Source organism: Solanum verrucosum, unplaced genomic scaffold (assembly GCF_900185275.1).
Source record: "Solanum verrucosum unplaced genomic scaffold, falcon-dt-bn FXZP01000214.1, whole genome shotgun sequence".
NCBI lineage: Eukaryota > Viridiplantae > Streptophyta > Magnoliopsida > Solanales > Solanaceae > Solanum > Solanum verrucosum.
In genome coordinates, this window is record NW_026020059.1 from 1,519,404 (window position 1) to 1,534,560 (window position 15,157).

Consider the following 15,157-nt stretch of genomic DNA (forward strand, 5'->3'; position numbering starts at 1 on the left):
GATTTCGCTAAGTCTAGGATCTTTCTACGGGATCTTCCTACGGTCCTTAGTCCATTCAATGGACCGTCATGGACAATTGTCAAATGAGTTACTGGGCTTGATTATCGAAATATTTTTCCCACTTCCTACGAGGCTAGTCTACGACCCGTAGAAATTTCTACAAACCGTAGGCTGGTCTCGTGAATTCGTACTAGTAGCCCTTTTTAGCCTTCTTTCCTTTTTCAAAATCTTAGGTGTTACAAGATTTATGGTAGGTGTGTTTTGTATTGTAAGGGTAAAGGTTGAAATTTTTGAATATAATAACATAAGTATTGCAAGGGACAGTTGTAAATATGAAAGTTTGGGCTCAAGTTTTGTGGAAGAGTTTGGAGGAAATTTCTTTAGAGGTAGATTATGGTTTTTGACCCCTTTGAGAAAAGAATTTTTAGCCCTAAATACTTCTGTTGATTTATATTCTGCAATTTTTTGTTTGCATAGTTACTCAAAGAATCTGGTTCTTTGAATTGTAAGGTTACAACCAAACTAATAATCGATATCACAACCAGGTCTTTCAATAAAGACTAACACTTTGAAAGACTGAAAATAATTGCACCTCTCAGAATTCAAGGAGTACAATCAATCCCAAGACCACATACTTCAATGGTAAACTATGCCACATACAACAATACTAGAATCTTGACAAGGTAAATTATTCAAAGCTCAAAAATATGATTAGCACATGTCTGGAGATCATGACTCACACAACTATCAAAGCCTTCCAAGGAAGCTCATATTGATAAGAACAAATAAATGAAAGTGAAACTAACTCACAAGAACCTACTAAAAAGGTCTGATGATTTAAGAGGCAAGCTCTTAAATAGAATCCTAGAGTAAGAAACATGCATGCCTCCCAACTAGTGTATTAAAAGGTGGGGCACGAGGAGAGATCAAAATAATATTTAAAATGAAATCATCATCCATCTTCACATTTACTAGTCCTTAACACCCTCAATTAATATTTGCACTGATTGTTGTTTATATATTTTAAAGAAAAAGAAGGATAAAATGTGTAATAGTAATGATAAAAAAACGAATAAAGTTGTCTCAAGAACATAGTGCAATGAAAGTTTTATCCTTTAATTTCAGACACGGTTAACTAAAAAATTTATTTATAGCAATGACATTTTCTATGAGAGTTTATTATACGTTTTAGAATAAAACATTACAACCTGAAAAAATATAATAACATAAAATATAAAGATCATTACAACAATAATAATTAAAAATATGATTTAAAGTAAAAATGATTTAAAAACCAAAAAACAAAAATTAATGCCCGGAGCATACATTTTTACCCTTGAGACTTATGTTTTTACATTTGAGGCTTATGCCCCAAATTCTAGGATTAACACCCTATGGATTTAGACCTTCAATTTGTGCCCCAAACGCTTTCGATACGTCCCATCCCAAGACTCGCCTCGAAAACGTTTTTGAAAACTTGCCTCCCAATTGATATTCATTTGGTAATCAACAAAATTCCATATTGTTACCCATACCTCAAATTTTTTAGGGAAGAATATCTTTGTTATTGAAATTGACTATGTTTTAATTACATTTCCGACAATTGTTATATTTCAAGAATTGATCCTAAAACTGGCTAATGGGTTAAATGTTTGGTTGACTCAAATGTCCTTCGAAGTTGAAACATCATCAAATGAGTCCAACTTATAAGTTTTTGATTGAGTTTCGCTCATAAAGACCCAACTTAAAAGATACCCAGTGAACGCGTAAATAAACCAACAAGTAATTCTAAGACAATAATACTCTCCAAACTAGACAACAATGGTTACTAAAATATCTAATTTCCGATCCTTCTCATTATAATTGTTTGGCCACCCATACCGATAAATAATACTCTCTTTTTCTCTGTTTCAATTTGTTTGTCTGATGTGGTATATTATTGAAAATTGAATTGAGTTAGGGAGTGGTCCCTCTTAGTAAAAAGAGGCAAAATTCACGCCCCTCATGTCTTTAAATATGCAACAAGAAACAGATAAAAAGGGCCATCTATCCCAAAGAGACAACCTCTATCCCAGCAGAGATGTGGGGATCAACTCTACTCTTACGTATAAACACTGATGATGTCATATCCTCAATTGCCTTTCATCTCTTCTTAATTCCCACACACACAAATTAAATTTTCAGAAGAAAAAACAGAGCAGATGAGATACGTTCGTACAAGTAGCCTTAAAAGGCTATTCTCATTCAGAAGGCAGAGTTTTGATGGTGAATTACCAAAACCTTGTGATTTCAATCAAGAAGAAGTTGCTGCTACACGTAAACCCACTTGGAAATGCTTCTCTTTTCAAGAAATTTTTCATGCCACCAATGGTTTCAATTCAGGTAACCAATCTTGTAATTTTATACAAAATTTTATTGTTAGACACAAAATGAAAATTCAAATCCTTTTATGTCAGAAAATATTGTTGGTCGAGGAGGGTATGCATCGGTGTACAGAGGCATATTAGAAAATGGAGAAGCAATAGCAGTAAAAATGCTTACAAAAGCGAACGATGATGAAAGAAAAGAAAAGGAATTTTTGACAGAAATTGGTACACTTGGTCACGTTTGTCATCCAAATGTAACGTCACTGCTTGGCTGTTGTATTGAAAATGGACTTTACATCATTTTTCAGTTTTCATCCAAAGGATCTGTTGCTTCAATTCTCCATGGTATTTAATTTTCTTACTCTTGTTTCTTCAATAGTTTCAAGTTTAGTTTTGCTTTTTTTCTAATTTAATTAATTTAATCTCAGATGAGAAATCACCCACTATGGATTGGGAAACAAGGTATAAAATTGCTGTTGGGACTGCAAAGGGTTTATATTATCTGCATAAATTATGTCCTAGAAGAATTATTCATAGGGATATCAAGGCCTCTAATATTTTGTTGAGTGAAGAATATGAGCCACAGGTATTTTTTATTTTATTTTTTAATTTTTGAGATATTATTTCAAAAAATGTTCTAGTTTTGTGTATTTCATGAGTGTTGTACTTTATGCATAAGTTGTTGTACCAATCAAAAGTTTGTGTTCATTTATTAATTAATAATGTGTTGGTTGAGTGACAGATATCAGATTTTGGGCTAGCAAAATGGCTTCCATCACAATGGACCCATCATTCTATTGTTCCAATTGAAGGGACTTTTGGGTAATCATCTACTCCTTAGCTTTTTGCCTAATCACTACAATAAATAAAGAATTTAGCGACTATTGCGACAAAAATAAATATGAATATGTATAATCAGTACTTTATATAAATGCTGGTAAAGTCTAGTCTTAGGAGATTCTGGATATAATGACATTAACTTCTGTTGCTACTAAATATATTGTTTGCTATTCATTTGGCACAAATTATAATGAACTTCAATAATGTATATATTATGTTTTTCTGTAGGCATTTAGCACCAGAATATTTCATGCATGGAGTAGTTGATGAAAAGACAGATGTTTTTGCATTTGGAGTGTTCTGTTTGGAGCTCATTTCTGGAAAAAAACCTGTTGACAATTCCTATCAAAGCTTACATAGTTGGGTAATGATCAATTCTTGAATATTTTCATTAGTCACTAGACTGTATATAACTTATTATTATAATTTATATATATATAGCTCATGTAGTTACATTTTATTTTTTTATCAAACTTAAAATATTAATTTATAATTCAAATATCTTAACGTTTATTAAAGAATGACATTTTTTTCTAATATATATATATATATATTCAAATGTTTATAAACAAAGAGTCTTAATCATCTAAAGTTCAGATCTACAAACAAGATCTTAAATCATCTAAATGTGTATTCAGATTCAGACGTCTTAATCTTAATGAAAACAAATGAGACATTAATCATTCAGACGTGCATTAAGATTCAGACATCTTAATGAAAAGAAATGAGATTTAGTGAGGTTTGATTTGAATTTTACAGGCAAAACCTTTATTGAGGAGAGGAGTTATAGAAGAAGTAGTTGATCCAATGCTACAAAGGACATTTGATTCTACACAACTTAATAAACTTGCCTTTGCTGCTGCTCTTTGCATTCGTGCTTCTTCTATATGGCGCCCTAGCATGAGTGAGGTAAACTACACTTTACTTCTTTTCACTTTTAACTTTACACGTCATTAGGTACGTGGAATAAGGATAATAATCACGAGATATACTTTGAAATCAACTTTATTCCATGTTTGGTTTAAAATATTAGTTAATAATCTCAAAATATCCTTACTTATCTCATTTCACATACCAGACGAAAACACAAGTGCAATACAACTAGCATGGTCTAAATCCAACAAAATGAAAGAATTAGAGCTCTTTCAATTATTGATGTTATTAATTTCCAAGTTTTTTTTTTTTTTGAGAACGACACCAAGCTATTATTCCTTCTTAGTATAATTTATTACGATAATAAGTAATTCCAATTATTATTATTAATTCATAGGATTCCCTTAATAATAATGTTGGAATAGCCTTCCAAGTTGCATAAAGTAAAATATTTGGTAGTATTATTTTTTATTTTCTTTTTGTCTGCTTTCTCCTAGATTGACCAACTGAATCAATTCCTAGTTGTCTCAATCTTCACACAACATATACAATAATTCTTTCAAAATTGCATTTTATATACCCGTCTATATATATCTACTCATTTTTTAAATGTAAATTTGCTATATAAAGGAATTTTTCTGACAGATGGACATCATTTTAATTTCTTTAATTTTATGTGTGTAGGCTAAGCATACTTGTAGTTTTAATTAGGCAATTCACCTAAACTCAAACTTTTCTCATCTGCTTAGGCTTTCATGATAAGGACCTTAATACTCTCTTCGTCTCATATTATTTATCCATATTATAAAATCATAATAGAATTAATATTGTAACATTTTTCCGTTGTTAATTTTTATATTGATGGACAAGATATATAAATAGAGTGTGTTAAAAAGAAGTTAAAGGGTACGTATATCAATAAAAACATCTTTCTTATTTATAATTTTTTTAACCGACATATAAAAGAGAAAATAGACAAATAATATTAGATTGAGGGAATACGTAGGCTAAGCAAGCATTTTTTTCAAGTTTATGAGTGTAGGCTAAGCATTATTGAAATTTTAATTAGGCAATTCACCAAAAATACTGCAAACTTTTCACACCTGTTTAGGCTTTCTTGATAAGGACCTTAATACTTCTTCTATTTTAAACTAAATTTCCGATTCTTTTGCTTTTTTTTTCTTTTTGAAATTTTAAAAAGCCAAAATTTAGAACATGCATTTCTTTCAACAAACAAAGAAATAATCATTTTTTTAACTTTAGCAATTTTCCGATATTTTAAAAGAAAGAAAGATTTATTTTTCACTTTTCATAGGTAAATTTTTTTTTAAGTCATAGTAATATTTTCAACTAATTCCAAATTTGTAAAAAATGCAATCATCATAGGGTGAAACTTTCACGCATGTAACAAAACTTACTAAGTTTCAATTAGGTGACACTTTTCACTTTTTTGAGAATTAATTTAATATTTTAAAATTAAAATCTATATAATTTTAAAACTATATTGAAAAGTATAACATAACTCTTCTCAGGTTAATATGATAAAAATATGTATTTTAAAATATTAATCAAAATTTATACCGTTTGTCGGTATAAGTTGTAATATTCTAAGGGGTTTAATGACATCTGTGCCATTCAATAATCAATACAGAAAACGATCAATTTTTTCAAATATTTTTAGAAATCGCTTTACAGAGGCGTGCTGTAATCAAATAAATATATTTATTCATTTTTGTCGTGTTGATGATGTGAAGCAATTATATATATATATATATTTCTTTTAAAATAATAATTTTGATTGTTTTGTCTCACCAAACTCATGAAGTATTTTATAGTTTGATTAAGAAGTTATCTACGGACCTTGACAATTGATTAGAAACAACATCCACAAGTATGACAAACAAGTCGCCCAAATCATATTTAATGTATTAGATAAAACATCATTATAGTAATTATCAACATCTTCGTTATGTTTTAATTTTTATTATTTACGATGTCATTTAATGTATCAAAGAATTAGCTTCTTCAATCGACTAATAAAAAAAGCAAAATATGAAATATAATTAACACAAAAAATAGTATGGTGAAAAACTTCTTACTCAATAAAATAAAAATCACAAATTATTCTCATAAAATTTCTCTCAAATTAGATTAATTACAAATTGCTTGTTTTTTAATACTTTAATTCTAGGTTCAAATTTTTGTCATCTTTATTTTTTTCCCTTTCTTTCATAGATCTTTCTCCACATTAAGGAGGAAGACGTGCTACATTAATTATTGTTGCTTATGTCTCACTTTACGTGATATAATTTGACTAATTTTTTGGCTTAAAATTATTCATTAATTCAAAATATAAAAATAAAGCTGCAATAATTATAAAAAGCAACAAGAAGAATTTGAATTACCATAATGACGTTACTTAGTTATTAATATTGTGCTTATTTAACCCAAAATAAATGCATGAAACCTGAAAACATAATTTTCAGCCTCAAATATGAAAACTAGTGTATTTGGTACATAGAAAAATATTTTTCATGAAAAATGTTTGCGTGTCATAAAAGTCTTATTAATAGTTTTGGTGAGGCGCTGTACACGATGTAGACGACTCACTATGTTTGTCGTACAAACGATATTAATATGGATACATTTTTCTAAAAAAAATCAGGTGTTTGTTCTGATATACTTAAAATTCAATTTGATGTATATATACTTAATATTAATATGTGGTCCTTTGTACGTATGATGACAGATTGTAGAGATAATATTGGGAGGTGAAGTTGATAAACAAAAATGGAAAATGCCAGAAGAGGAAGAAGAAGAACAAGAAGAGTTTTGGGGTTTTGACGATCTTGAATGTGAATGTGATAGTTCCTTCTCAACTTCCCCACATGACACATTCTCAACAAGAAGCTCATAAATTCTCAACAAGAAGCTCATCATTTACTATATATGCTAGTGTTAGACATTTATAGATAAACACTTAGGGGGGGGGGGTGGTTTACTAGTCATAATACACTCTAAATTTTAAATTTTTGAGGTCCATGTTTTAAAGCTTTGCATATATGCTTGTTATTCTACAAAAACACGCATCATTACTTGTTGTTGTCCACATGTAAAATAAGATAATTGGAACAATTGACAAAGGAATTGCAGTCCAATAGGTTTTATCAAATAAACCACAAATGATAGAAGTAGGGTTGGATGTGGAGCCGTGCTGAGCTGAGCTCAACTAAACTTGTTATAGTATTGAGTTGAGTTAAGCTCAAGTTGAGCCCATCCAATTTTTAAAAAATATAACTACACTCAAGCTGAGTCGAGCTCAAGTCAACTTTTTCCATGTTTTATTTTGCGCGCATAGTGCTATACCATTTTTAAAAATTAAAAGATTGCTTAGCTACGCAAACTACAAGCGTTACTAGTTTAAATTGATAGTTTCATTGAAGTGTGATTGAATTATATAATTTAAATTTACATTTAAATGAATTTAACTTATTGTTGAACATAAAATATAATTTTCATATCATAAAATTAAATAAATATAAAGCAACAACAAATTCAAAATATTTGTATAGTATTATATTTTTTTCATATCACGAGCAAATTTACCCAAGTCACGGTGGCCTACACCCAACTCACTAGGAAAATCAATTTCAAACATAATCCAATCCCATTACTAAATGACAGAAATTAATCATTTAGAAGCAGCCATAATATAGAATACGTAATGTCATAAGTGCGAGAATGCATAAAAACCCCAAAATTAGCAATGTGGGTCAAGATCTAAGCATATATAATTACCTTATCATGTTGCATCATGACATTTTCAAATTCAACGCTCGAAGCATCACATTAAACCGCATAGCCCTTTGAACCCTCTAGCAAGGCTAGAACTAATGTTGATGTCAATATGTCCTTGAGCTTCTGAAAACTAAGCTCACGAGCTTTGGTCCACTCGAACTAATTAACTGCTTTGTAAGTTAGCTTCGTCAATGGTGTTGACAGTGAATCTCCTATAGTAACCTGCTAATTCCAAAAAACACTAAACCTCTTTTGGAGTCATGGGCCTAAGCTAAATCTTCACGACCTCAATCTTTTGTGACTCAACCATGATGCTTGCATCTGATACAACACGGTCTAAGAAAGCTACAAAGTTCAACCTAAACTCTCACTTCGAAAACATCGTATAAAGCTCCCGATCTAGAAGCACTGCTCACAATTGATTTGCATGAATATATAACATAATATCATCAATATATACAACTATGAACAGATCTTGAAACATTTATAACATGTTGTTCATCATCTATGAACACTGTTGGAGCATTTGTCATCCTAAAAAACATCACAAGGAACTCAAAGTGACTATACCTAATCCTGAAGGTCCTGTTCAGAATAATTTTCTCCCTACTTCTCATCTAATGGTACCTTGAACACAAGTCAATATTGGAGAAGTACTTAGCACCCTGCAACTGATCAATCAAGTAATCAATTATCGAAAGAGGATATTTATTTTTTATAGTCAGTTTTCTCAACTACTGATAATCAATTCACATACTCAGTGAACCATCTTTCTTTATCAAAAATTAACTAAAGCACCCTACGACGAGCTCTGACGTCAATAATATATGATTGAGAGGGTCGAGAGATTAAATGAGTCATAGTTTAATTATGCTTTAGAACACTATGAGATGCTTCTCAAGCATGTCTTAGTTCATAGGATATGGAGATTGCTACTAAGAACTTTAACTTAACTATGTGAAGGCTCCCATCTCATGAGACCTAACTTTGGGAAAACCCACACTCTACTACATAAGAGTCCCCCCCCCCCCCCCCCCCCCCATTTAACTTGGATAGTCCTCACATCAACTAGGTGTGGCTCTCCTTTCTTCTTGTAGTCCGGACCCTATCTTGTGTGACACTCCATCTTATCTTCAATATCCACTTGAGGCCAAGCATACACCTCAAGGTTTACTTGTTAAGCCTTTCTTAACACGCATATCTCATGGAAGGATGTCCTCGACAATCCATCCATGCTCAAGTAAGTGATTTTATCACTTTCATCTATCAAGCATTCATAAGGCAGGTTAGGTGAGTATATGCCTTTCACCACAAACCAACCTATTAAACCTCTATTCTCTTCTTGACTCTACTCTCAAAGCCTTAATAGTTGATCACCTTAGCTTCACCCTAAAGACCTAGCTATCATGATAACAACCTTATCTCAAGGTTTCTTTCTTAATCTCTTCTTTACACCTAGATTTCAAGGTAATTTGATCACATCTCTCATTACTAGGTGATTCTAGTCCTAATTGATCATAAAGGTTCAATTCTAGCTTTACAAGTCAAGATCAATCATATACAATAGATTCTAGTTTAATTCATGATTATATGATCCTTACTTTGATCAATTACTACACATAACATTGAATTTGGAAGATCACATCTGAACCTTCAACTTTGCCTCTAATGGCATAAACCCACAAAGATCACATTCATCAATTTAGATTAGGGTTTACCATTGGAATGACATGAAGTCATCATAATATCATTATACAAAGCTAAATCAATCATAATTGGGTGATATACACTAGATTGGAATCACACCCAAACCCTACCCACAATGCAAGCACAACCCTAGCTAGAATTGAGTTTTTGATTTCACAAGTGGTGAAACCATGGGGGCTCCATTGGTGGAAGAACCCATGGATGATTAAGCTTCACATACCTTCAATCAAAGCCCTAAACAAAGCTTTAATCAATGGGGAAAATCTCCCTAAGCTGCTGCTCTCTTCTCTTCTTCTTCTTCTTCTTTGTCTATTCTAGAGAGATGATTTTGGAGAGAGTTTTGGGGTCTTTGGATGAATGAGTTCTAATGATTAGTTTAGGGTTTATTTAATCTTATATAGGTGGTTAAATAACCTATTAACCTACCTACATTAACCCCTAATTAATAACTAACTTAACCCCTAAACACTCAGCTAAAAACTAAAAGCTGAAAACTGCTCATGACTCACGCCCACCCATCCACTGACCGTGGATGGGACTACTGTCCGTAGTTTGGTCTCGTGGTTGGGGTCCGAGGCCTAAATTTTGCTGGCAACTCAGGCCTTGACCTACGGGTGGTGGTATGATCTACTGGCCGTGAATGGCCATCCGTTGGTCACAAAAAATCTGTTTTTGTGGGCTGTTTTGGGGCCCTCCTCAAGGACCCCTTGGGTGATTCTTGGGGGGTCGTACCCGAACGCTTAACCCCAATTCTAAGTACGGGAACCATTTCTTTTTATTTTAATCCTCATAAGGCAGTCCAAAACTCTTACCAAAGGCTCTAGAACTCACTAAATTTCGGGGTGTTACAATATCCTTCACTTGGGAACATTTGTCCACGAATGACACTTTAAACAGTTCTTAAAGTAAAAAATCTAACTTAGCAGCCCATTATGCATGCACTACATCTAAATGCACACAACCAAGCAAGAAAACTTCAATTCAAAACCAAACTCTTTCAATGCAACTCAAGGGAGTAGGAACTACTTCTACCAACCCAAAAAAATGCATCAAATTCTATATCTACTCTTTTAAAGGAGGAACTAACGTCTCCTAACTAAAACATTCTCAACACACACACATGGAGCCAAAATGCAATTTAATCTTAAAAAGCATCTACTCAAGGAGGAATCTTTCAATTCCAAAACTAAGGCATGCTCATAATCAACTCATGAAGTCTATATGCAAATCTAATCAAATGCACCACAACATGCTGAAACAATGCATATAAGTCATTTATATTAAGACCTAAGCATTTTGATGAACATGCATCACATAAGAAAATCATGGAAACATACTATTTACACATGACCTCACATAAAAGCAGACCAAGAGGAACCTATCACCTCAATCTTGAATAGGAGTAGAAGGAAAAGATGAGGATATTGTGACATCTAATTGGCCCTTGGCCTCCCAAGTAGCACTCTTAACCAAATTCCTTACTATAGAACACTCCAAACTACTTCATGGAACAACTTATTTGTTCTTCTATTTGTTAACTTGCTGGTCTAAGACCTCTACCAGTACTTCTAAATTAGAGAGGTTCTCACTAAGCAACTATAGTTCACAAGCAACCTTACTAACACCACTCAAGATCTCACATGAGCCTAACAAATAAGGGACTAAACTCCTCAAACTCACTACACCTCTTGAGGTGAGAACATCAAGCAAGCCTAACTCATGAACATCAAGGACACTCAATGGCCTTATTATCTAAGAACATTATCCCCCACTTGGGAGTAAGCCTATACAAACTCTTTTAAGCATCACTTCTTTCAATTCTAAGGCAGGAGCAAGTCATTACTTAAGCTTTTACATCTATCACACAAGATGATTCTAAACAATGGTGAATTACACTTCTACCCTTCTTAGAGGAGTCTATTCACTCAACCTATCTAGGCATAACTTAAACACCATATTCAACCAATCTATCAACACACGTCAAAACTCATCATGACTAAGTCGGGTTCTACCAACAACTAAACATAACCTCACAATCACCTTGCTACGTAGGCACACTATCTCCCCCTTGAGAGTAGGCCTACCCAAATTCTTCTAAATATCTTCCATAACATAAGGCAATAATGAAACATCACTCATACTAAGGACAACATCACAATCTATCATCTAAAATCTCTCAAGTCACATATCCATAATTGGCATCACAACCAACCTTTCTCCCTCACTCCTTGTAGCATAAACCCTTCTAATAGTCACATCCTAAATACCATCGGATAAGGGATAATAGAGAGAGCTTATAGATATATGGCACGACTTGGAGAATGAAGAAGTAAGATTTCCTAATCATCCAATAGCTTCCTATTCATAAAAGTGACACGCTTCACATTTATGAGCAAGACTCTACTAGACGTGGTTTGAGACAATCCTAGAACAATTCTAAACCTTGAGATCTGCTACCAAGTTTTTCACGACCCAGGGTACACCCTAGATGCAACACGGCATACTCGACCTCAAAGGGGTCTAATACAGGCCCTTAGCATCATAACATAGGCAACATAAAAGTATTGAAAAGTTAAAACTTCTTTAAGACCATACAATCGAAAACATTTTCATAAGCAACAGAAGTCTTTACTAAAACCTCTGTCTCAAACCATCTATTAAACTCTTGAATACAATTCATTGAGACGCAACCCATACAAAGTCTAAAACATAAAGGCAAATATGGGTTTGTCCTCGAAGCTATGAGGACTCACTGATTCTTCAACTCTTCTAGATCATTGGAAACCTAGCCTTCAAATCAACTCAATCTCCTCAACCCTACATTTGATTAGAATATAGGCCATATGCGTTAGTACAAAATGTACCAAGTATGAAATCTAGCACAACATCATAAGAGCATCTCAAAATGGTTAGTCAACATAAGACATAAGCATAAGAGATAATAACATAGTTAATGAGCATAGGAGATAAGACAAAATCATATAAGCAAAATTGAATCTTAGTCATCAATACCATAATAGAACCATTCTCAAGTAACCTCAAAAGCATACAAGGGCAAAGCAAAAATGTCATCCTATAATACCACCCAAGCCAAGTATCCCTTTTTGGTCATCTTAATCATAGTCTACATACATGGTCAACTCTTAAGCTTCTCTACGCCATAAAGGTACCATACTTCTAAGTAACCTCAAGACACACTTGTGCAATGCATGAAATGCATCCCATACTACTCTTCACACTAAGCATTGCCTTGAAGTCATCCTAGTCATATTAACCCTACTTTGGCCTCATTATTAGCTGAACTTTCACAACTAAGTAAATCTCTCACCTTTAGTCAACTATAACTAGGAAGGGCAACTCTGACACAATCTTGTCTTAAGACTTCTCTTTAATGACCCTAGGTCATACTTGTGCAATGCATGCATAGTACCCCATAAGTACTACCTTGAGGTCCTCATACTAACCCTTCTTGGTTTGGAACCTAGTTCCTCTCTTTAACTTTAAAACACTATGAGGTACTCTCTTAAGCACATCTTAGTTCATTATTAGGTTGAACCCTATGAGAAACTTCCTCTAGTATGTCTAAGTCCACTATTAGCATGGATACTATGAGATACTTAATTAAGCATGTCTAAACCCCTTTTCTACTTTGAACACTATGAGATACTCTCTTAAGTATGTCTAGGTTCATTCTTCACATAGAACCTATGAAATACTACTTTAAGCATGTCTAAGTCCACTTATACTCTTGAACACTATGAGGTATTTTATTAAGTAAGTTTTAGTTCAATTATACTTTAGAACACTATGATATTCTTCTCAAGCATGTCTTAGTTCATAGGATATGGAGATTGATACTAAGAACCTTAACTCAACTATGTAAAGGCTCCCATCTCATGATACCTAACTTTGGGAAACCCACACTCTACTATGTAAGAGTTCCCCCTTTAACTTGGATAGTCCTCACATTAACTAGGTGTGACTATCCTTTCTTCTTGTAGTCCGGACCCTATCTTGTGTGACACTCCATATCATCTTCAATATCCACTTGAGGCCGAGCATACACCTCAATGTTTACTTGTTAAGCCTTGCTTAACACTCATATCTCATGGAAGGATGTCATCGACAATCTATCCATGCTCAAGTGATTCAATCACTTTCATCTATCAAGCATTCATAAGGTAGGTTAGGTGAGTATAGGCCTTTCACCACAAACCAACCTATTAGACCTCTATTCTCTTCTTGACTTTACTCTCAAAGCCTTAACATTAATAGTTTATCACCTTAGCTTCACCCTAAAGCCCTTGCTATCATGATCACAACCTTACTCTCAAGGTTTCTTTCTTAATCTCTTCTTTATACCTAGATTTCGAGGTAATTTGATCACATCTCTTATTACTAAGTGATTCTAGTCCTAATTGATCATAAAGGTTCAATTCTAGCTTTACAAGTCATGATCAATCATATACAATAGAGCCTAGTTCAATTCATGATTATATGATCCTAACTATGATCAATTACTACACATAACATTGAATTAGGAAGATCACATATGAACCTTCAACTTTGCCTCTAATGGCATAAACGCACAAAGATCACATTCATCAATTTAGATTAGGGTTTACCATAGGAATCACATAAAATCATCATAATATCATTAAACAAAGCTAAATCAATCATAATTGGGTGATATCCACTAGATTGGAATCACACCCAAACCCTACCCACAATATAAGCACAACCCTAGCTAGAATTGGTTTTTTATTTCACAAGAGGGGAAACTATGGGAGCTCCATGGCTGGAAGAACCCATGGATGATTAAGCTTCACATAACTTCAATCAAATACCTAAAAAAATCTTGAATCAGTGGGGAAAATCTCCCTAAGTTGCTGCCCTCTTCTCTTCTCTTCTTCTTCTCATATTCTAGAGATATGATTTTTGGAAAGAGTTTTGGGGTCTTTAGATGAATGAGTTCTAATGATTAGGTTAGGGTTTATTTAAGATTATATAGGTGGTGAAATAACCTATTAACCGACCTACATTAACCCATAATTAATAACTAACTTAACCCCTAAAAACTCAACCAAAAACTTAAAGCTGAAAACTGCTCATGACTCACACCCACCCATCCATGGACCGTGGAGGGGACTACTGTCCGTGGTTTGGTCTCGTGGTTGGGGTCTGAGGCCTAAATGGTGCAGGCAACTCAGGCCTTGACTTAAGCCCATGACCTATAGGGTGTGGTCTGATCTACTAGCCGTGAATGGCCATCTTTAGGTCACACAAAAACTATTTTTGGGGACTGTTCATAGGATATGGAGATTTCCACTGAGAACCTTAACTCAAATATGTGAAGTCTCCCATGTCATGAGACCTAACTTTGGGAAAACTCACACTTAATTACGTAAGAGTTCCCCATTTAACTTGGATAATCTTCACATCAACTAGGTGTGGCTCTCATTTCTTCTTGGATTCCGGACCCTGTCTTGCGTGACACTCCATCTCATCTTTAATATCCACTTGAGGCCGAGCATACACCTCAAGGTTTACTTGTTAAGCCTTGCTTAACACTC

At 33.5% G+C, this 15,157-nt stretch overlaps 2 protein-coding genes across 2 annotated transcripts in view; both read left to right on the plus strand.

The window, feature by feature from the left end:
* LOC125823318 (protein SMAX1-LIKE 4-like) overlaps positions 1-15,157 on the plus strand; it is a 534,427-nt gene that overhangs the window by 162,507 nt on the left and 356,763 nt on the right. The gene's annotated exons all lie outside the window — the stretch shown is intronic.
* Positions 2,072-7,135, plus strand: LOC125823321 (probable receptor-like serine/threonine-protein kinase At5g57670). Its single transcript, XM_049502713.1, has 7 exons — positions 2,072-2,382; positions 2,457-2,711; positions 2,795-2,952; positions 3,109-3,188; positions 3,435-3,570; positions 3,966-4,115; positions 6,829-7,135. Exons 1-7 carry the CDS (start codon positions 2,202-2,204, stop codon positions 6,994-6,996), a joined length of 1,128 nt encoding a protein of 375 aa, XP_049358670.1. The 5' UTR covers positions 2,072-2,201; the 3' UTR covers positions 6,997-7,135.